The sequence below is a fragment of the Ictidomys tridecemlineatus genome, chromosome 5 (assembly GCF_052094955.1).
Source record: "Ictidomys tridecemlineatus isolate mIctTri1 chromosome 5, mIctTri1.hap1, whole genome shotgun sequence".
In the NCBI taxonomy this organism is placed as follows: domain Eukaryota; kingdom Metazoa; phylum Chordata; class Mammalia; order Rodentia; family Sciuridae; genus Ictidomys; species Ictidomys tridecemlineatus.
Window position 1 is genome coordinate 193,300,531 of NC_135481.1, and position 22,345 is coordinate 193,322,875.

A 22,345-nucleotide genomic window follows, 5' to 3' on the forward strand; every position below is an offset into this window, starting at 1 on the left:
CCCACTTACCCGGGAGGCTGAAGCAGGAGGATCTCAACTTCAAGGCCAGAACCTGCAACTTATTTTGAGAACTTGTCTTAGAATAAAAACTTAAAAGGTGCTGGATGGGCTGGGGATACAGCTCAGTTGGTAGAGGGCTTTCCTCGCATGCACAAGGCCCTGGGTTCACGTACACACACACACACACACACACACACACACACACACACACACACACACACACACACACGGTGCTGAAGTGCAGGTGAATGGTAGAGCACTGGTCTAGCACACGTGAGGCTCTGGGTTTGAGCTTTGGCTTAGGAATGTTGTTTTACCTCAGGCCTTTTCCATTTCCCAGTATGAACTCAATTTAATGCAGGGGGCGGATTACAGAGGTGGTGATAAATAGCACAACAGCGAATCTGAACGTCAGGAGCCGCACTCTCCTGTCAGACTCCTGGCTCCAACAATCAGGAAGAATGCTGGTGCCAATGCTGGGGACACCGTGTGTCATCTTTCATGCTACCAGAATTAGCTATTTTAAATGTCCCCTTCCGTCAGCCCACACAGGTACCCACACTCGGGTGCAGTAAGTGCAGACAAGCCAGGTGTTCACCTCTCCGTGGTCACAGGAGGGAAGCAGGGACCTTGCCATGACGCAGTGTCCCCTCCACCCAGCTCCTAGGGTGGGTGTCAGCATGTATCTGTTGGATGATCTCATATAATTTCAAACAAGAAAGTAGCCTTTTTGCAAGTCTATCTTTATTTGTAAAAAATAATATACAACTAAAGCTAATTTGATTTTTTAAAATCAAAGTTCATTTAGTGATAATGTACATTTTATAATAAAATTGTAGTAAAATACTGACATTTGATAGTTTAAACAAAGTATTATTCATGTAAAAATCATGTTATATCATGTAAAATTTAATTAGAAAATTCATAGTTCACAAAAGTACATATATTTTGTTGACAGCTTGAGAACATTATCATAAACTTAAGATACACAACAGAATTCACAGTTAGGCTTGACATTTAGTACTGTAAGATTTCACACTGGACCCACTGATATTTGTGTTAATAAGGTGCACTTGAAATAATCGATTCAGACTCCCTACCCATGAGTTGATATTTTATTGTATAACCAATCTATTGGTTTTACAACCTGTCTAGTAATCAATTATTCCGCCAATAATTTAAAAGACAGAGATTGAGTTGAAAACACCATTGACGTATCTCCTTAATGGGATAGTTAAAACAAAAAGCGTTAGCAGCCTTGATCTCCATTTTCATGAACAAATACAAGATAAATCTGTATTTTACAGTTAAAATTTGTACAAAAGTCAAGCCCTGAAGTATTTTTTCCCCAAGAGAAGTTCTAATGTTAAAACTTTGTTAAAAAAAAGGGGGGGGGAGAGGGGGGGAGGGAGGCAGAGGGAGAGGGAGGGGAGCAGAGGGAGGGGAGCAGGGGGAGGGGGCAGGGGGAGGGAGGGAGGGAGGAGGAGGGGGAGGGAGGGAGGGAGGCAGAGGGAGAGGGGGAGAGGTAGCATGTAAAGTGTTCTTACTTAATGTTGGACCCTCGCACCAACCACCTTCTGTCAATCAGGAATGGAACCTTCTGTGTCTTCCGACCTCTTGCCGCTCAAGAGTGCAGTTTCTAAGACTCGGAATGTCAGAGCAGGAATGCCGCTGCCAAAGGGGCAGCTGGCGGTTTCCGGGTGACACGCCTAGTGGGGATGTGAACGGCACAGTGCCATCCCGAGTCCAGTGGCTGCACTTCCTCAGGACTTGGCTTCTTCATATGCTCCACCATGAATGGAGAGCGTCCTTCAACTCGGAGTCACGGGGATCTTCATTGTTTTCACAGCACACCGCTGTCACAGGTGTGCACACTAGCCCTACGAAGGTTGATCAATAAATAACCCCTCGAGCCCGCGGCTCGGGCCTGCACGCTCTGCGTCTGCACGAGACCCAGCGGGCCAGCCAGGGCTGAAAGCAGCAGCTTGTACCCTGTCCCAGGGGAGGGGTGGGAAGTAATAAATAGCCAGGAGCCCGACCTGCGGCGGACGAGCATCTCATAAAGTGAAGAGTTCCCTAGAAAGCCCAAGGAAAACCCCGTTTTCTGTGGGAAAGTGCACGTTTGCCTGTGTGTGAAGACCTGTTCAATCCAGGGTGACTGTACCAGGGAGGGCGTGGAAAGCCATCAAAGCACACCCACGACGGAGGGAGCGACTCCAGTGGGGCCTGGAAAGAGGCCCGGCTGGGGGACAGCTCCTGGGTGAGCAGCCGCCACAGCCTCAGGACTGGGGACGGAGCTCCTTGCTGTGCAAACTGGGAAGCAACTCCTGGAAATGGCGACCGGCTTCTCAGGAATGGGGTAAAGATGCATTTGAGAAAACAAGTGGTTAAAATCAACAACAGAGGAACAACACTGGGAAAATCAAAACACGATGTCGGGAACAGAAGGACTGAGGGCCCCAGTGTACAAAGGAGGCCACCAGCCCTCCTCGCATCAAATTTAAGACCATACAGGGAACACGGACGGGGCTCTCACAGCAGTTCAACATGCAGCCACTTCAAACACAAGGACCCCGCGCCTCACGCAGGTCTGGGAATGGGCGGCGACATCCAGTTCTCCAGAGAGAAACACAACAGCACGCGATTCCACAAGCCAAGGCCCCTTGTCTTAGACTTAGATCCAGCTCGGAGTCCCGGGTTCACGTCAGCAGCACTGCCCACTTCAACCCCAGGCCAAGGCCGGCCCTCCTCCATGCCCACCCCGCGCCTGCTCCCAGGTGTACGCTCCAGTCCTAGCCAGGCCCCAGGCCCCGGAAAACCTCAGCTGCGGCTTCACAAGGTTATGATCGTCCCATCTTCCTCCAGGAGCTTCTGATCTGGAGCTCGGGTGTCGAATTCCGTGTTTGTGCCACTTGCTACGGGTGCTAAGCTCACGTCGTGGGAAGGAATAAAACCGTTCTGCCCGGACTCAAAACTGAGTTCTACCTGTGTTAAGGACTCCAGGCTCTCGGCCTCGGGGACGGCCTTGGGAATCTGCTGCGGCACGCCGTTGTCCTCAATGACGATGTCGTCTTCATCGCTGTCCTCGTCCTCTGGCTCCAAGCTTGGTTCCATCTGCTGCGGGTAGCCCATGAGGCTGTTATCGGTGGACTGGCCGGAGCTGCCGGAAGTCCGACTGTTCCTGACAACGTTGTTCCTCTGGTTCGCCGGTCGCACCGTGATGATGAGGTTGCGGCTGTTGGCGATCATCATGTCAGTCACTTGGTCAAGACTCTTCCCTGAGACTTCGATGCCGTTGACCTCTAGGACCTCGTCATTGACAGCCAGCAGTCCTGTGCTTTGAGCCAGACCCCCTGGGACGAGCCTGGAGATGAAGATCCCAGGGACCTTCTCCAGCCCGTGTGGCGTGACCCGGACACTGGAACCGTCCCGGATGTAGAAGCCCAGGGGCTTCTCGGTGCCGTATTTGTACAGACGAACCCGACGGTGTGTCTCCGGGAGAATGTCCACGTCTATGATGGAAGACACGGGCCTGAAGTCCTGGGGCATACTGATGACTATGTGTGGCTTTTTTCTGTGGTTGTCAGGACGTAACACATTGGTCAAAACGTTCTTCTTCTTTATCAGCGTGTCTGTACCAAAGGCACTGTAGTCTGCTTCTTCTGTTTAAAAATAAAATAAAATAGTTACAGAAACACTGTAGAGATGACCATTTGCCGCAGTTCAATCTGTACAGGGAGGACAACTCGAATGTACTTGGGACATAAACTAAATATCACATCATTCTAGTCAGGACATCACAGTGCGACGTGCCACACCCCAGAACAGCCACTAGGGGGCCTCTCGCTCTCACATCACAAAGTCACCCGAGGTCTAGTTCAGCTTGACACAGGGCAGTGACTGTGGCAAACAAAGTTCTAATAGGTCTTTTTTGTTGTTGTTTGTTTGTTTTAAGATGGGTCTCACTGTGTCGTCCAGGTGGTCTCAGGCAATCTTCCTGCCTCCGGAAACACAGGCAGAGGCTGCTCTGCCCAGCAACACATGCATTCTTTACACACCATTTTAAACCAGCTACTTTAAATATGTTTTTCCTTCGTTTGTTTAAAAGACTTCCAATTTGCATGCTTATATTCCACTCAAGGACACAAGAGGGATCCTTGATTCCCAAGTAAATCAATTCCAAGCAAAATCCAATAATCAACGCCCGAGAGGCTCTGGAGGAAGAGGAGCCCTCGCACACTGTTGGGGGGACTGGGAACTAGCACAGCCACCATGGGGAGGAGCCCAGGGGCGCCTAGAGACCAGGCCCGGAGCCACCACACGGCTCGGCCACTCCACTCCTCAGTCTTGAACCTGAAGAACTGCAGTCCTCTCACTACGGGACACACGCCCACGCTCACAGCCACACAACTCACCAGGGTCAGCCCAGGTCCTCAGTGGATGAAGGGATAAAGAAAGTGTGGCACTTACGCCCTGGAGTTCGATTCAGCCACCAGGAAAATGAACTTGTGGCGTTTGCAGGAAAATGGATGGAACTTGGGAACATTATGTTAAGCAAAATGACCCACACTCAGAAGGTCGAGGGTCGGATGCTTTCCCTCCCAGGTGGAAGCTACAGAGGAAAGAGGAGAAGAAAGGTGGCGCAGGGGAGGGCCCGCCGGGGAACTGAAGGGAGATCAACAGAGGACAGGGATGGAAGGAAGAGGGGAGGCATCCTGCAGACACGGGGGCCACACAGGCCTAAGGGACCGTCTTACGTGCGTATGTGCAACCTGTGATGACAAATCCCACCACGTACAACTACAGTGCACCAATCAGATATGGAAACAAGAATAAATCAAGTGGTTAGAAACGGGCAGACAGTGTGATTAAACGATGCTGGCGTGTGGCAAATACTTTGGGATTTTGATCTGCAATTGACTCTCTCCCTTGGTTTTGTATAGGTTTTTTTTCTTTTCTTTTGTGGGGGTGGTACCAGGGATTGAACTTGGGGCACCTGCCCACTGAGCCGCATCCGCAGCCCTATTTTGTATTTTATGTAGAGACAGGGTCTCACTGAGCGCTTAGCACCTCGCTTTTTGCTAAGGCTGGCTTTGAACTTGCATTCCTCCTGCCTCAGCCTCCGCGTGCCAGGCACCACCTACGGGTTCCTAATCTTTCGTTTTCCCAAAGAAGCAGAGGTATAGACAGGAGCGGTGGCACAGCCTATAATCCCAGCAGCTCAGGAGTTGGCAAGTTCAAAGCCAGCCTCAGCAACTTGGCAAGACACTGTTTCAAAATTTTAAAAAATTTTTTAACCGTGGGGGACTGGGGATGAGGCTCAGTGTTCAGTGCCCTGGGTTCAACTACTGGTATCAAAAGAGAAAAAGAAAAAAAAATGAGGCCGAGGGTAAGATTTTTAACTTTTCTTCGGTGTGTGAAAGACAAGTGCGCTGGCACCCGTGTCACAGTGACAGACAAGGAGCCAAGGCTCTGGCAAACCAGAGAGCTTCTGCCCACGTGAGATGGCACAGCTGTGCCCAAAAGCCTTGTTTCCAGGCGAAATCTCGCCGTTTTAAAACATTAACACCCGAATAAGAAAATACCTGTTTGCACTGAATTACAAACCTGGGTTTGAGGTTATTCCTAAAGTCATCAATTTGTGATCTCTGACCTAAACTAAGGGAAAGCAGGGCCCCTGACCCAGACATTGTTCAACTCTGCCACCGAAGGGAGCCGGTCTACAAGCAAAACATCAGAGGGTCAGGAGCGAAAAAAGAAACAAAGTTAACAACGAGAACAAAGTTGACGCCCTATCTTCAAACTAACTGGAACGAGGAGACTGGCGTGGTGCAGCGCCTGGTGCACTCGGAGGCTGTGGCAGAAGGACCCCAAGTTCAACTCGCGAGACCCTGCCACATAAATAGAAATAAAATAAAATAGGGACGTGGCTCAGGAATAAAGCACCCTGGGCTAATCCCCAGAACGGCGGGGGAGGAAGGCAGAAGGTCCCCTGATCCCCAGAAAGAACTAGTCTGAAATTCTGGTCTCCAGGAAGCAACAGGCACTGCCTTCACCACCCAGTGTCCTGCTCTGTCCCCGTTCTCACCCTCAGCGGTGACCATCACCTTCATCAAATAAATTACACAGAAAGAACGGAACCAGTGGCCAGCACGCCCAGGGGCACTTGTGTTCTCTTCTGATGCCCATGAACTCTTCCAAACCTACTTTGAGGTGAATGTGTAAGACGAGGGCCCCCACTGTGGCACCCCCCACCGGGACTCTCTTGGTTCTAAGGTATTTACACTGTGTTCTTACAGAAACCGAAAGCTACTTACAATTTGGTGTTGGAAACAAATCCGCTGATACACGAGGCTTGCTTCTCTGCAAATTTTGGCTAAGACTATTAACATTATCTTCTACTAAGTGTGTTTTCACACACACACACGCACACACACACACTCTTTAAATTTTAAAACAACCAATAATGAAAGCCTACACAACATTTATAAGGGAAATTCCAGAGTACAAACTGAGAACAAAGCCAAGTTGCCCACAAACCCGCTCATGGGAAACCTGACCAAAAAACCTCCAAATCTGCATAATTTGGCATCGCATCCAGACTCCATTTGAATGCTCTCTGCTAAATTCTCAAAAGCAATATGCTCCAGCACAAAGGCACCTTTGTTCTCCCATCTAGCTAATCAGTTTCCAGCCACTGGGAAAGAAATATTTTGGCAGAAAGCCAGGGTGCAGAGTGTTAGTGTAAAGTGTAAAGGTGAATGTCCACCAGGAACCCAGCGACTTTCTACGAGTGTGCACATGGGAGCACTCAACTCGGGGCGAGGCCGGAGTCTGCGCACCTGACGCACAGCGAGCCTCCACTGTATACAGCCAGATCCCACCACAGGCAGGACGCAGGCCCACAGAGCAGAGCTACCAGCCAGCGTCGCCGAGCCAGCAATCCCAGCCACCTACAAGGAACCAGGACCCACCTGGAAGGCCTGAGCAGCCAGTGGACGTGGCCACGCTCACCAGGCCAGTCCCTGAGCCTGACTACAGGGGAGAACGACAGGGCCCCCCTCAGCTCTTACTCCTTCGCATTGGTTCTGCAAAGCCTGGTCACCTGAGCCAGAGGAAGTAAGGGCCACTGTGAGCAGAGAAAACAAGAAATAAACTCTTGTCGTGGACAAATAGCAAATCTGAAAACAAGAAACAGCTCTGCATGAACCCCCCTGGCCCACAGGGTCAGACCAGACAGCCACTCAGTGACCATGGGCAGCGAGGGGTCGAGAAAGCCAAGAGGTGCCCACTGGAAACTCAGAGGGAGACAGGAAATAAAATCACTGTTTAAACGTTCTCATCCAGGGGTCTGACAGTCGTTCCCATCCAGGGTCAGAGAGACCTGTCTTAGGTCCTGCAGTCCCTTGCAAAAGCAGCCATAGGCAGGACATAGGAGGAGCAGGGAGACTTAATTACAGAACACAGCCGCAGTCCTTGGTTTACAACTGCTCTAACGCAAATGGTTAAATAAATACGTCTGGCAACCTTGAAAAGACCGAACAACACTTCAAGCAATATTCAAAACCTACAGATCCCTCCATTTCCCAGTGTAGAAAATATTCAGTAAACACTTATATGCCAGGCATCGTGCTCTGTGGGGCAGATTCAGGGAACGAAACAGCCATGGCACTGTTTTCAGGGTGCTTACTGTATACAAATGTCAAATAACTACAGCATCACAAAGGCGCAGCTAGGCACACACGCGTCATCCCGACCCTCAGGAGGTTCTAGGCAGCCTCGCCAACCTCGTGAGACCTGTCTCAAAATTTATTTTAAAAAAAAGCGGGGCGGGGGGGGGGCTGGGGATATGGCTCAGCGACAGGGTGCTTGGGTTCAATTCCCAGCACCTCTCTCTCAACACACACACACACAGGTGCTGAGGGCAGGGGCCTGGCTTGGTGCTAAGATATTTCTTCAGGAAATCCAGGTTTCTGCTGAGACTAGAAAAGCACCCAGGAGCTAATCAGGGAGAAGGAAAGAAGAACATTCCGGGCACAGGATGCAGCAGAGAAGAGCCAGGGCAGGCAGGTGAAGGGCAGTCTAGGTAGGGGAGGGGGAGAGTGAGGAGTCCAGACCCCACCCCAGGGGGCTGGGGCAGCCACAGGCAGGGCCTCCAGCAAGGTGTTGACCTTTGTGGACTTTGCCTCAGGCCAAGGGAGGAAGCCAAGGATTTCCAGGGGAGTGATGGTAATCTCATCTGGTCTGTCCACAAACTCGCTGGGGCTGCAAGCTGGAAGTGACTGGAGGGAGGGTACACAGTGAGGCAGGACGCAGGCGCCTAGCTGCAGCAGAGGCAGTGAGGACGGGGACAAAACTCAGGCATAATCAGAGCACAGTGTTAACAGTCACGGTGTCTGAGTGGAAAACAGGTATGTGCTCAAGGTGACACCAGGTTTCTGTCATGAGGAACTGGTGTCACATGCTCAGACGTGACTCTACAATCTCTTCATTTCTGGGGTCATACCTTTTGTGAATCTATATTTTGTAATTCACTATTAAAATGTATAGCCCTAGTCAGGGATGGTGGCAAGTATCTGTAATCTCAGCTCCACAGGAGGCTGAGGCAGGAGGATCCCAAGTTCAAGGCCAGCCTGAGCAACTTAGGGAGACCCTGTTCCCCACAAAAAAAAAAAAAAAAAGGTTGGGCATATAGCTCAGTAAGCCCCTGGGTTCAATTTCCAGTTCCATAAAATAAATAAATAATATTTATATCCCTTGGGTTGTTTCAAAATTAAACCCTGATCCATTAAAAAGCAACCATAAAATACATCTACAAAAGAATGTCCGGTGCAAGGTCAAGGGCTCAGATGATGTCATGGCCTAGACCTAGATACAGGTGTTCAGGCCACAAAGGGCACATCCTTGTGAGGACAGGTCCTAAGTGGGACCAAGTTAAAAGCAAGGCTCTGCTGGCATTTCTAACAAACTCCTGAACAATCCAAGATGTGAGCACTCTTGTTGGATATGTAAAAACAGACAGTGATGCGGCAAAAAGTCTGGGTGCAGATGTTCTGGCTCGATGAGGCAGGGCTGGGGGTGCTCTGACAAGTTACTGGGTCCAACTTGGCTGATCACAACTGGGAAACTTTGAAAAAACCCACTTTCCTGGCTGTCTCCCAACCTACAGAAATGACCTGGGTTTTGTCTTTTTAAAAAAGGGTATTTTTAAAAGAATGTTTTCCTAAAACTGTTCAGTGCATAGTTGTAGCATAAAAAATGAGAGAGAAAACTATTTTGTCCTTCTCTTCTCCCAAATACATCAGGATGAACTCTAATGCTCCAACAGGGGTGCTTGTCGAAAGTTGAGAATCTTCTTTGTGAAAATAACTTTTAAGATATGTTTTTTGTTTTATTTTTGTTTCTGTGATAACAGCCCACGAAATGGAGTGTTTTTTCTTTAAATAAATTGTTATAAAACATAAAACTTCAAAATATGCAACAATGCTATCTTGCATTGGGTCTATAAAGGAGTTTACACATTCGATTACTAGCTTTCACTTCAAAGACACATTTTTAGTAGAGTATCAAATTTTAAAAGATGACACGGTTTCAAAATCTAAATGGTTTTGGAATTTCTTTTTTTTAAAAAATCACATTTCGGCTGGGGATATAGCTCAGTTGGTAGAGTGCCTGCCTCGCATATACAAGGCCCTGGGTTCAATCCCCAGCAACACACACACACACAAATAATCATTTTAAAAAACCTCCCTTGGTACCACATCAAGTACAACTGCTGCTCAATTGATCCTTAATTGGAATATCAACAGCTAAGGAAACAGAATGTGCTGTAATTAAGCAGTCAAATGTAACTGTACTTAATGTCACCTTTTCTATTAGTTTCCTGAATTCACTGTTCATTAAGGTTTTCATAAAATCAGCTTTCTACTTAACCATCTGTTTATCTTTGTTTAAAAGAAAAAAAGCACGGACATGAATCACACTGCACAGTGTAAGTCTGTCACCAATTCAGATGCTGGGACGTGGCGGTAAACAAGACAGAAAACACAAGCTAGCACGCTCAAAGACGCGCTTCACGTCTTCACAGGGAAAGCGGGAGAGGTAGGAGGGTGGTCAAAAGAGACCCCACAAAGCTGGCTGGGCTCAGCAGGGCAGCCAGGCAGGAGCAAGCCCAGCACAGGGCCATCAACTGCACCAGGGAGGGACAGAAGGCAGGCAGCCCGGGCTGAGCCCAGGCACTTAGCCACTGAGCCACATCCCCAGCCCCTTTTATTTTTAACTTTGAGACAGGGTCTTGCTAAGTTGCTAGGGCCTCACTGAGTTGCTGCGGCTGGCATGGAACTTACAATCTTCTTGCCTCAGTCTCCCAAGTTGCTGGGATCACAGGCATGTGCCAACACACCTGGCTGCCATCAAGGAGTTTTTAAACAGGAATGAATGAACCAACCTACTTTCATTTTTTGCTGAAGTCATATTTGCATCACATTTACATTTAAAATTTTTTAGTACTGGGATTGAAACTAGGGTGCTTTACCACTGAGCTACATCCTCAGATCCCCCTGACTAGCTTTGTTTTTCTTTCAGTTTTTATTTTAGGTCAGGGCCTCACTAAGCTGCTGAGGCAGGCCTCATATCTGCGATCCTCCTGTGTCAGCCTCCTGGTCACCATATTTATATTCTCAAAACTAAAAATCTTGGCGCTGGGGATGTGGCTCAAGCGGTAACGATCGCCTGGCATGCGCAGGGCACTGGGTTCGATCCTCAGCATCACATACAAATAAAATAAAGATGTTGTGACCACCGAAAACTAAAAAAAAAATAAGCACTATCCTAGCATATGCAGGGGCCTAGGTTCCATCTGGAGGACCACAAAACCCTTCCTGCTGAAGGGACTGCCTGTTTCCCCTGCCCCCACTCTTCTGCAGTACAGGGACAGGACCCAAGGGCGCTCTACCACTAGGCTACATCCCCACCCTTTTCAGTTTTTTTTTTTTTTTTTTTTTTTTAAAGAGAGAGTGAGAGAGGAGAGAGAGAGAGAGAGAGAGAATTTTTTTAATATTTATTTTTTTTTTTAGTTCTCGGCGGACACAACATCTTTGTTGGTATGTGGTGCTGAGGATCGAACCCGGGTCGCACGCATGGCAGGCGAGCGCGCTACCGCTTGAGCCACATCCCCAGCCCCCTTTTCAGTTTTTATTTTGGGTCAGGGTCTTGTTAAGTTACCCAGGGTGGCCTGGAACTTGTGACCCCCCCCTCAAGCTCCAGAGTTGCCGAGACTGGTGTGCACCGCCACACCTGGCCCGGACGGCTCATTTCTCTCCAAATCAAGCTCTAGGAGACCTACCTTTACCCCACAGAAACACTTGGGTTGTGGCTCAGTGGTAGAGCACTTGTCTGGTATGTGTGAGGCACTGGGTTCGATCCTCAGCACCACAAAAAAATTAAAAAGATCACACCAAGCAGTAAGTAAAAATTTTAAAAGGAAATAGCAGAAGATAACTTTTTATTTTTTTGGTACTGGGAATTTGAATTCATGGGTGCTTTACCACTGAGCCACATCCCCAGCCCTTTCTTATATTTTACTTAGAGACAGGGCCTCACTGAGTTGCTTAGGGCCTTGCTAAGTTGCTGAGGCTGGCTTTGAACCCATGATCCTCCTATCTCAGCCTCCAGAGCCACTGGGATTACAGGCCACCACACCTGGCATGAGAACTTTAAAAGATGATAGGACTCCATGGGCATGAAAGTGTTAACCTTCTAGGAGTAAAACATGTGATGTGTTCGAAACCTGACTCTGACAGTCTTTCGCTAACAAAGGGGATGATCCAGCAAAATTTTGTCTGATAGTTGTAGTTTAAAAAATCATTCTGCATTTGAATAAGCAGCAACTAAATTTTTAATAAAAATTTTAAGTGCTAATAAGAGAAGATCATTATTCAACCAAAATGACCCAAGTTAATTTGCCTAAGATGACCAGTTCCCTTCAACTGCTTTGTCCTCGTCACTCCCGGACGCGCTGTCGTCCTCCAGCATCCTGGTCTCGCCTTCCAGGGTTCTAGCCTGGTCTTCACTGCACAGGCCCGCCACCTACTCGCCCACTCTCACCTGCCCCGTGTCCGCCACCTTCAAGTCCAGCAGGCTCCAGGTCCTCATCCTGGCCCCAGTCTTCTGGACAGCATGTTCGACCCATCAGCCTGATAAATTATTTGTCCTAGGACCAAATTTTCTTTCCTAAATCAATCTCTCCTTCACCCTCTGCTGGTTTTCGACTCGGCCCCTTCTCTGCGCCAGCCGGTGTGACGCCCTGACTCAGCCACTTCACGGCGCACCTTTGTCCAGGGCTTTCCGCGCCTCTCCCCCTCCTGGGTCTGCTGTCTACCACCTGCTCCTGGCTCTCTGTCCCAAGGCTACTACCCTCCTGGCCCATCCTGAGCAGCCAGAACCATCTTCCCGAGGCCAGGCCCTGGCCACACCACACCCCAGCTGAACAGCTCTGACATTTGCCTCAGGAGATTCTGAAAGATTCTGCCAGTAAGTCAAGTGACAGGGACAGAAGTTACCCTTGGAGATTTATTTGATGACGGGTTTTAGTTTCTCCAAACCCAGAAAAGCAAAGATACACTATCAGTGGGATCTCAAAGCGGACTGGTCCAAATAAACAAAGTTTTACCTTCAGGGTGATCACCACCCTTTTCTCAAACCACTTTCTGGGTTGGTTTACAACCTTTATGTTCTAAAGGCTCCATTATCCCAACACTGGGCTCCACGCTGTCATGCTGGCTTCTTAAAAAACCTCAAACTTCTTACTAAACAGAAATGGCACACACCATGATGCCTACCCTGCCCACTTTGTGTGCAAACACACACACACACACACACACACAGGAGGCTATAAAGTTCGAAAAATTTTGGGACTCCAAAAACATTTGAAAATGCCTGCCAGACAGTCACAGCAAATGTTCTTTTACGAGACTACGCTTACACATCTCTGAATCCATGACTTGCTACCTCATTTTCCAGACAATTAACTTAGTTTTATACTATTTCTGTGACAAGCATCCTAAAAAGGAAAAGAAAGAAGACATTTCCTGGGTGCCAACTGTAAGCCAGGGCGCTGCTCTGAACTAAGTAATCTGCGTCACCCACGAGATATCATATTCGGCTGACTATGGGCCCAAGCCTGCAATCCCAGCCACTTGGGGGCTAAGGCAGAAGACCACAAGCACGAGGCCAACCTGGGAAAGACTCTTCGCAACTCAGAGACCTCAGGATAGAGTGCCTTGGGTTCGAGCTCCAGCAGCCCACACAATTACCCCCACCCTGTAACGACACGGAGAGCTGGAAGAAGTGGGTGACAGAGCACTTACAGTGGGTCACCACCCAACTGCCAAGCTCTCGTCACCGTCTTTCGCGGACAGCAATCCAGTCAAGAAGCTGAGATGGGGTGGGGCCGGGGCTCAGCTGTAGAGGGCTCGCCTAGCAAGTGCTCAGCACCACATAAAAATAAGTAAATAAGATAAAGGTATTGTGTCCAACTAGAACTAAAAAATAAATATTACAAAAAAAGAAGGTGAAGATTCATAAATTTCTAGTTTCTATTTTTAAAAAAGCCCAAGAAGTTAAAATAAAAACAATTAAAAACAAATTTTCGAAAGTACACTCAATGTCTAAGTGTAAAAATACTAATTAAACCAACAATATCACACGTTTTGACCTTCTTGTCCATTAACATGGTAGAGAGATCCACACAGGCCGGCATGGTGGTGAGCACCTGTGATCCCAGCGGCTGAGAAGGATCACAGTTCAAAGCCAGCATCCGCAACTTAGTGAGACCCTGTCTCTAAATAAAATATTTAAAAAGGGTTGTGGATGTGGCTCGGTAGTTAAGTGCCCCCAGGTTCAATGCCTGGTACCAAAAAAAAAAGGTTTTACCTAGAATCTTTATTCAGTAAGTTTGTAGCAAGGCTGTATATCCAATCAAACGGGGGAAATACACTACTTCTATTTCTAAGCATTTTTCTAAACAATGATACGTACCTTTCTTTTGTATGAAGATCCTAAGCAGCGGGTTGGCTGTGGACACGGCCTTGTGATAGTTGTCGTCATTATTGATGGGCAGTAAGTCCCCGTGGATGTCGGCGTAGCCCACCAGCACGTCCACATTGGGTATCTTATGAACATGCTGCAGGAGGCCATAAAACTCCTCAAATTTTCCAGGTTTTGATCTTTCCAGTGAAAACCGACGAAACTCAGCTCCAAACTACAAACACAACATAGTGATTTTAGGGAAAAAAAAAAAAAGTAACAGAGGGACCCAGTTTGAAAACACACGGCACAGAAGCACACAAGCACAGTAGTGTTCCCCTTAATAAAGAAGATGGTCCCTCGTCAGCAGCCTCATTATCAGATTCCAAAACAGAAGAATGGCACAAGACTATGCCCCACTGCTGGTCTCTGAAGGGCACTCTCAGAGACGCAGGCCTCGCCTGCTCCACGGTGCCCAGGCCTCCCTGGGCACTGCCCTGCAGTGGCTCAGCCCAGAGCCTGCCTGGAGTCCAGACCCACAGCAGTGCTCTCCTCACTCTGCCAGGCCGTGGAGGACGGAGACATGCTCAGCCTTTATTCCGACCACTAGTAGAAAGCATCTGAGTTTCTTTTCCCGTAAAAGGAACTACCATCTCATGGGATGTGGCAAGAATCAATAGCAAAATATATAAAAAGGACTTTGACAGGAAGGTCTGATGCAAGTGGGGGCACCACGTGAGGAACAGGCAGGCGGCGGCCGTGCTCCACGCTGGTGTGCCTGCCCAGGTAGTGTGTGTGCTGGTGTGCCTGCCCAGGTGGTGTGCCTGCCCAGCGTGCAAGGCCCCGCCTGGAGCTCAGCACTGCCCCAAGTAAAAAGTACAGAGATAAGAACCTCCCCTGTGTTAAGGTAGAAACAGGCTTTATTAATACATCAAATGCACAGCCTACCACTGGCCAATTAGTGCAAGAAGTGTTTACCTGCTTAGCAGGTGCTGGACCCCGGGGACTGCAAGGCTTGGGCCTGCTTCAGAAGCTCCCTAATTAGTGGGCAAAGGGGATAATTACTGCAGGGAGGCACTGAGGGAACACAGATAAGAAGGAAGACACCTCCACCAGTGTCTCCCCTCATCTTCCTGTTGTCATTTTCAAGTCTGCCTCCCGACACCTCTGCCCTCCCAAGGCCAATTCACTGCAGTGTTCTTAGTCAAGACTGAGGACTGGCTTCACCCAGTCCACCAACGGAACCTGGAACTTAATGTGGGATCCGCACGGCATTTCCTCAAGTAGGGAAAACTAAGAAAGGTTCATCAGCCTTCCTTGAAGAGTGCCCCAGTCACTTAAGCTTGGGAAATGCTACCTAACTTGAATCACCCTCTTACAGATATAATAAGGGCTCAGTTAAGTGGCTAGGGGTAGGGCTCAGCGGAGCACCTGCCTAGCATTTCTGAAGCTCTGGGGTCCATGCCCAGCACCTCGCCCAAAAAAACACAAACAAAAACCTCAGTAAGTCCCAAGTAGAGGTTTTAGCCGCGGGTAGAGCTCAGTGGTAGAGCACGTGTTTTTTAAACCCATGTTTGCCAACCAGTCTTTCAACTACCCATTATTACCAGAAAATACTGATACACCACTGGGACACCCACAAGCACCACAGAGAAAGTCCCCATCGTGACACTGTGAACAGTTTACAAATATGTCAGTTCATTTCCCAAAAGGCCCAAAGCTACCTGGACCCATTGTTTTTGCTCTATCTAAAACATCCGTCTGTCTTGCTTACAGTCACTCACTGGTTTTAAACTAAATTAAAATAAAAATTTACTACCTCTTACCTCTAATAATTAAAACTGTTTCCAAAATACATTCCTGGAACATAAACACTAACATTTGTCAAGAAAATAAGGTGACTCACACCTAAAGCTTTCAGAAAGCTCATCACACCTTCACATTTCAAGGTAAATAAAGTGAGGGAACACCCTTCCTATCAGTTAGTCTCCTGATGTTATCAATCCATGGTTTCTCCTCCATTTTCTAGATTCTGGTATCACAGCAGAGTCTAGTGCTTTCTGACTCATCCGCAGGCTGGCCCCTGTGTGAAGGGGAGTAACACCTAATAACTTAACACTTCAATGCTTCTTGCCTTTGCAAAAGTTTTTGGATGAAATTCTTTGGTCAACATTTTTTTCTCTAAGTTAACTACTATGACAAGGACAATGTAAAACTGTATGGCTTCACAATAGATGTGTCCTTTTACAAATGCTGGCAGAAAGGGGAAAAAAAGAAATGGATGTGTCTCTTGCCACAAAACAAGAGGATTGAGAACTTTTTACTACATGAGAAAAAAACAGTACTATAGAAATAAATCTGCTGGTACATTCTAGGAATGCAAACCTAATGAATAATAAACCATGAATAATAATTAGGAAATGTTATGGCACAGAGACTCTTCTGGGGGCACTGAGGATCCAAGCCAGGGTCTTAAGCATGTTAAGTGAATACTCTACCACTGACCTATATCCCCAGCCCTGCTCCAAGGTTATTAAAGGACATCACTATGATTATTTAGAACTTTCCCCAACTCTACAGGAACAATTAGGAAGATAAATCACTTACTAAAGAGGTCACATGGTAGCATGTATCACAAATTTAACTGCAGGTATATTTACATTATCCATTATTTTTATTATCTGTACTTTTTCTTAACCCGAGCAAAAGATAACAAAAACAAAAACCTCAGTTGACACTATTGTTTTCTATGCAAAAGAAAAATAGGTCCTAAAATGTGGATCTGCATTTTACCTAGTTTACCTACAACCCTGTCAAGATCAGTTTTGTAAAAAGCTGTGGTATCACTAAAGTAGCATAAGAGAGTGGGCTGGGGTTGTCATCTGGCTCAGCGGCAGAGAGAGCATTTGCCTAGCATGCATGAGGCCCAGGATTCCATCCTTAGCACTGAAAAAAAGGAAATGTTATCAAATATTTGTTAAATGGTGAAGTTGACAAATGTTTCCTCCAATCCATTAAAAATACAATAAATACATTTAAGCCAGGCACAGTGGTACGCCTGTAATCCCAGCAACTTGGAAGCCTGAGGCAGGAGGATTCCAAGTGCCAAGCCAGCCTCAGAAACTTAGCAAGGCCCTAAGCAACTCGGAGACTCTGTCTCTAATAGAAAAAAGGCTGAGGACACATTATTACCCTGTATACATATGTAATTACACAGGAGTTGAGACTCTGCACCATGTTCAGCCAGAGGAAGGAGTTGTACTCCATTTGTGAACAATGTGTCAAGAGTACATTCTACTGTCATGTGTAACTAATTAGAACAAATTTTAAAAAATAAATAAAAAGGGCTGGGGATATGGCTCAGTGGTAGTGTCCTGGGTTCAATTTTCAGTTACACCCTCCCATACACACAATTTAAAACATAAGGTATATTTAAAAATAGCGCACACACACACACACACACACACACACACACACACACACTCACACACACACACACACACACAGGCGTACACACGCACAAAAAAGGTATCAGTCTCTCTAGTGTGTCTATTTATCAACAGCCAGAACAATGGGACCACATTTCATTCAGCCAATGTTTTCAGGTTGCTTTGTTTCTATTTGAGATGTGGAGTCTGACACAAAGGCCCAGGCCTGTAATCCCATCTATTCCGGAGGCTGAAGCAGGAGGATCACAAGTTGGGGGCCAGTGACTACAACTTAGCGACACCCTATCTCAAAATAAAAAACAAAAAGGGCTGGGGCTGTAGTTCAGTAGTAAAGTGCCCTAGATTTGATCTCCAGTACAAAAAAAAAAAAATTTTTTTTTAAAGACATGGTTCACTAGAAGTGCAGTACGGCAGGTCAAATTTATACCATGTCGTTTGGACTAAGTGTAAGAAAGTTCCACGAATCAACCAACAGAAGACAAAGGCGAAGTGCCTGAAGCTCCAGTCTCCTGGTGCTCAAGGCTTCCTACTACCAGAGATAATTTCCTGTTTGAGTGTATTATCAGTACACCTAGAATCCTTACTCATTCTTTCCTATGATAAAAATTTAAGGACTTTCTACCAAGATTAGGACCATAAACTGCCTTTCAGGATTATGCAATCTCACAAGTGTTTTTCTCTCCTGACCTCAACTCTCACAAACCCAAACTAGATTTATAACAGAAATGCCTCAAGAAGATTCAACCGCTGGGCAAGGAATCAAGACTGCAAGACAGTGCTGGAGGACAAGCTTTATATATTAAGTCACCTTAACCTTTTGTTCAAGCTATGCTGTGTCCCAAGCAGAACAGTGACAAGAGCATATTCTTTATTTAAATTGTTATGATTAAGCTTCTATTTCTCAAACTAGACCCTGATAGACATGAACTAAAATCACAAATAACATTTAGAAACAAATGTAGATTTTCTTGATGTGATTCGGAGTTATAGAAACTTAGAGAACTTTGTTTATCAAACCTAGACAATGACACCACTCCACCCTCAGGAGCCTGGACGCTCTCCTTACCCCAATCACTCCTGGAGCAGGGCACATGGCACACACCTGTAACCTTGGCTACTCAGGGAAGTTGAAGCTTCCTGAGGAAGGACCACAACAAATTCCAGGCCAGCAAGACCCCTCTCAAAATAAAAAACAAAAAGGGATGGGGTAAAGCAACCCTGGTTCAACCCCCAGTACCACAAAATAAACAGATGAGTGAATACACACACTCTGGATTCTGCCTTCTCCCCCGTGCCCTTACCATCAGTGACGCTTCCTTATTTTTGTATTTGATGATTCTACATCTCCTCTTTACATGGTCTGTGCTTCTCAACTTTTTTTCCAGTACCAGAGATTGAACCCAGTGGGTTCTCCACCATTGCACTACATCCCCAGCCTTTTTATTTTGAGATAGGGTCTCACTAAATTGCTGAGGCTGGGCTCCAACTCCCTAGTTGCTGGAATTACAGGCATGTGCCACCAGGCCAGCTCCCAATTCTGTCTTACATATTCTCAGGATCCAGCCAGTGCCCTCTGACTTGTGTTCAATAGTGTCTATAAAAGTTATTTGGTAAAAAGACTTTAAGTGAAAGGCTTTATCACAAAGGAGAGCCTGGGCTAGTCAAAACCTTTCTGATCCCATCTTCTCAACTCGTACTTCTCTGGGAACAGACTACATGATCTAGGCTTCTTCTGGCTCTTCAACTCATGGAAAGCTTGCTGAAAAAGTTCACTGTCTGCTGATCACCTTCAAATTCCAGCTGAAAACCTCCATCGGAAAGCATTCCCTAACTAATCCCCATGGACTACTCTGCTCACCGAGCCTTGAGATTTAGGAATTCGGTGGATACCAAAGTAATTATCAGCAGATTGGCATACCGGTGGTCAAGGGTGAAAGCACTTAATGTGAAAAGGTAGCAAGGTGGAATGAAAAGAGCAGCGACTCGGTGCAGAGTGCCACTCCAAGGTAAGGTGATAGTGCTAATTTCATAGATTAAATGCATACCAACGTGAGAACTAGAAAAAGCCACGGGAGGAAGCACATCTAACTTTAAGAGGGTTGTTCAGTTCACCGGGATCCCCTTTCATTACTCGATGCACCCCAGAGCCACGGAAAGGGGGACATTATGTGACAATTTGGTTTCCCAAAAGCCTTGTACCCGTGCCCAGCAGGTAGGAGTCCCCCAAACCTTTTGCTGCACCTTGCATTCAAACGCTCCCCATGCGCGGGTACACCTGGCCCTCACCCCCACCCTGAAAACGAGAACCAGGCTCAGGGAAGAGATGAGGCGCCCGCCGGGGTCGGGAGCGGCCGCGGCGCCCCCAGCCCCCGGCTCCCGGCTCCCACTGCCGCGGTGCAGAGGTCCCGATTCGGCGGCTCGGCCCCCGGCCCCGCAGCCCCGCAGCCCCCCGGCCCCGCAGCCCCGCAGCCCCCCGGGTCCGCAGCAGCCCCCAGCCCCCGCCCGCCGGCCCGGCCCCGCGCACCTTGCTCTTCACCTCCATGGTGCCCAGGCAGCCGCTGCCCGCCCCGTGCCGGTGGCCGCGGTTCATGCTGAGGCGCGGCCCGCGGCGGCCTCCTCGGGCCGGCCGCCACTCAGGAGCGCGGGCAGCGAGTGCGCGGCCGGCGGGCTCGGAGCGCGGCTGCGGCGCGGCGCCCGGTCACAGGCACCTGCAAAGGGGGCGGCCGCGCCTGGGGCGGGCCGCGCTCAGCTCGGCTCGGCGAGCTGCTCACTCGGCGGGACCGAGGGTCGGACTGGCGACGCGGCGGGCGGGGACGCGGCTCCCTCCCTCCGTGCCTCGGGGGCGGCGGCAGCCGCGGCGGAGGAGGAGAGGGCGGAGCAGAGGCCAGTGGCGCCGCAGCCTCGCTCTGAGTCTTCTCCTCGGCGCGCCCGCGCGCGCGAACCCGAGCAGGCCAGAGCCGCGGCGCGTGCGCGCGCTCACCTGCCGCCTCCGAGCAGCCTCGGCCGCTCGCGCTCCGCCCACACCCAATAGGAAGCGCGCACCTGCGCTCGCAGCGCCAACCAATCGATACACGGCTCGCCCGGCGCATGGGCGGACCGCCTTCTCCAAATCCCCGCCCACAGCCACGCAATTGGTCCCGCGCTGCAAGGGAGGGGCGGGATCACCTGAAGCCGTGCGCCTACTCTCAGGACCCAGCAAGAGATCTGGAAGGCGCATGCGCTGACCCTGGAGTTTCCGCCCCGGGAAGGCAGTGCTAGGAGACCGGCCGGAAGCGCGAGCGCACCTGGTGGAGAATCTAGAGATGTGAACTTATTGCGCACGCGCGGACGCGCGCCTGGTTGCCCAGCTGGAGCTCGCGTTGCTTGGCGCGCGCCAGTCAGACGCCTGTGCTTGGGGTTGGAGCGCGCGTCCGTGTCGGTCGCCGTGGCACCTTGGGGCTGTTAGGATTCCCCGTCCCCTCCTTCTCGTCCATTCGGAATGCCCCTCGGCCACCCTTTCGCGTCGGCTGCAACTCTTGGTTGCAACATTCAAGTTTTCCCGCGTGTGCAGCGTTACCGGGGAGAACCTCGGTCCCGGCCTGCGGTGCTCGGGCGCCGCTCGCACCTCCCTGCCCTGCAGCAGGGCCCGGGCGCCGGGTGCGCGCCGTGAAAGGAGGAACGCGGCCGAGGCCGGAGGGCTCCGCGCAGGTCCCGGCTGCCCGAGCAGTTTGCCGCGGCCTCTCGGGGCTTGCTTCTTATTTTGAACCTCTGAAGTCTGCCTCCAGCCATTCTTGGCTGCTGTTTCCACAGCGCCAGCTTCAGGATTGTGTTCAGTTCCCTTAGTGACCGAGCGTGTCCCCGGGTAACCGAAGGCCCAAGGCGCTCTAACCCCCGGGCTGGGGCTCTCGCACGACCGTTCTCTCCGCCCTGGGGGGGCGAGATTGCAGACTATGGCTGCGGGGGACCCAGCAGCCCCCACCCCCTGAAGGCTCAAAGCGGTTGGAACCGGGAGCCAGGACACGGCTGCGCTGGTAGCAAGCTGGGGTTTCCAAGGAGGGAAGTGGCATAGGGGCGTCATTCACGGCGAACCCCTCCTAATACCTGTACCTCTCCTGCCCAGCCTCTGGCAAGTTCCAGTTTTCTCATTTCTCTTTGAATTTTACGAATGACCTGCCACCACCCCGAATGAGAACTCCCACTTGTGCTTTGCCCACAGGGAGCGCTTGGCACAGAGCCTGACACAATTGTGTTTGCGGGTGCTGGAGCTGGGTTGGTTTTTCCTGGCTACCTTTGCTCCCCGGTTCAAAAGTGAGGAGCATCCTTCTCCTGGAGGATCCAGCTCATCAAGTGTTTGTGGAGATGTTAAGGCTGGGGCTGGGGCTCAGTGGCAGAGCACTTGCCTGGCATGTGTGAGGCACTGGGTTCCATCCTCAGCACCACATAAAAATAAACTACGGCATTCTGTCCATTTACAACTACAAAAAAAAAATTAGAAAGATTTTAAGGCTTGTCAGGCCCCCTGATGGAATGGTAAGCTGCTTCCCCACCCTCTGGTAGAAAGTGCTGATGTGATTCAAACTCAGTGTGATGCACGGCCACCAGCTTGACACTCTTTAACTGTTTGAATTAGTTCATCAGTTCTCAACTTTTGGGGTCTCAAATTTTACAGTATTAAAAAATTACAGGGAACTGGGGCTGGGTTTGTGGCTCAGCGGTAGAGCGCTCACCTTGCACGTGCCAGGCCCTAGGTTCAGTCCTCAGCACCACAGAAAAAGAAATGAAGATTCTTGTGTCCAACTGCAACTAAAAAGAATCTTAAAATTTACAGGAAACTTATTTTGTTTACGTGGGCTCTGTCAGTATCATTTTAGAATTAAAACGGAGAGGTTTAA

The 22,345-nt window shown here is 49.1% G+C and overlaps 1 protein-coding gene across 3 annotated transcripts; it reads right to left on the reverse strand.

Moving 5' to 3' along the window:
• Positions 1-722: 722 nt before the first annotated feature.
• Positions 723-20,425, reverse strand: Pard6b (par-6 family cell polarity regulator beta). Of its 3 annotated transcripts, XM_078051930.1 has the most exons (3): positions 19,999-20,425; positions 14,038-14,260; positions 723-3,662 (listed from the first exon to the last, which is right to left on the reverse strand). In XM_078051930.1, exons 1-3 carry the CDS (start codon positions 20,062-20,064, stop codon positions 2,833-2,835), a joined length of 1,119 nt encoding a protein of 372 aa, XP_077908056.1. In that variant the 5' UTR covers positions 20,065-20,425; the 3' UTR covers positions 723-2,832. The 3 variants fall into 3 exon arrangements, with proteins under 3 accessions (XP_077908056.1, XP_077908057.1, XP_077908058.1); XM_078051931.1 differs by lacking the exons at positions 14,038-14,260; positions 19,999-20,425 and adding an exon at positions 12,106-13,557; XM_078051932.1 differs by lacking the exons at positions 14,038-14,260; positions 19,999-20,425 and adding an exon at positions 4,471-6,291.
• Positions 20,426-22,345: the final 1,920 nt, after the last annotated feature.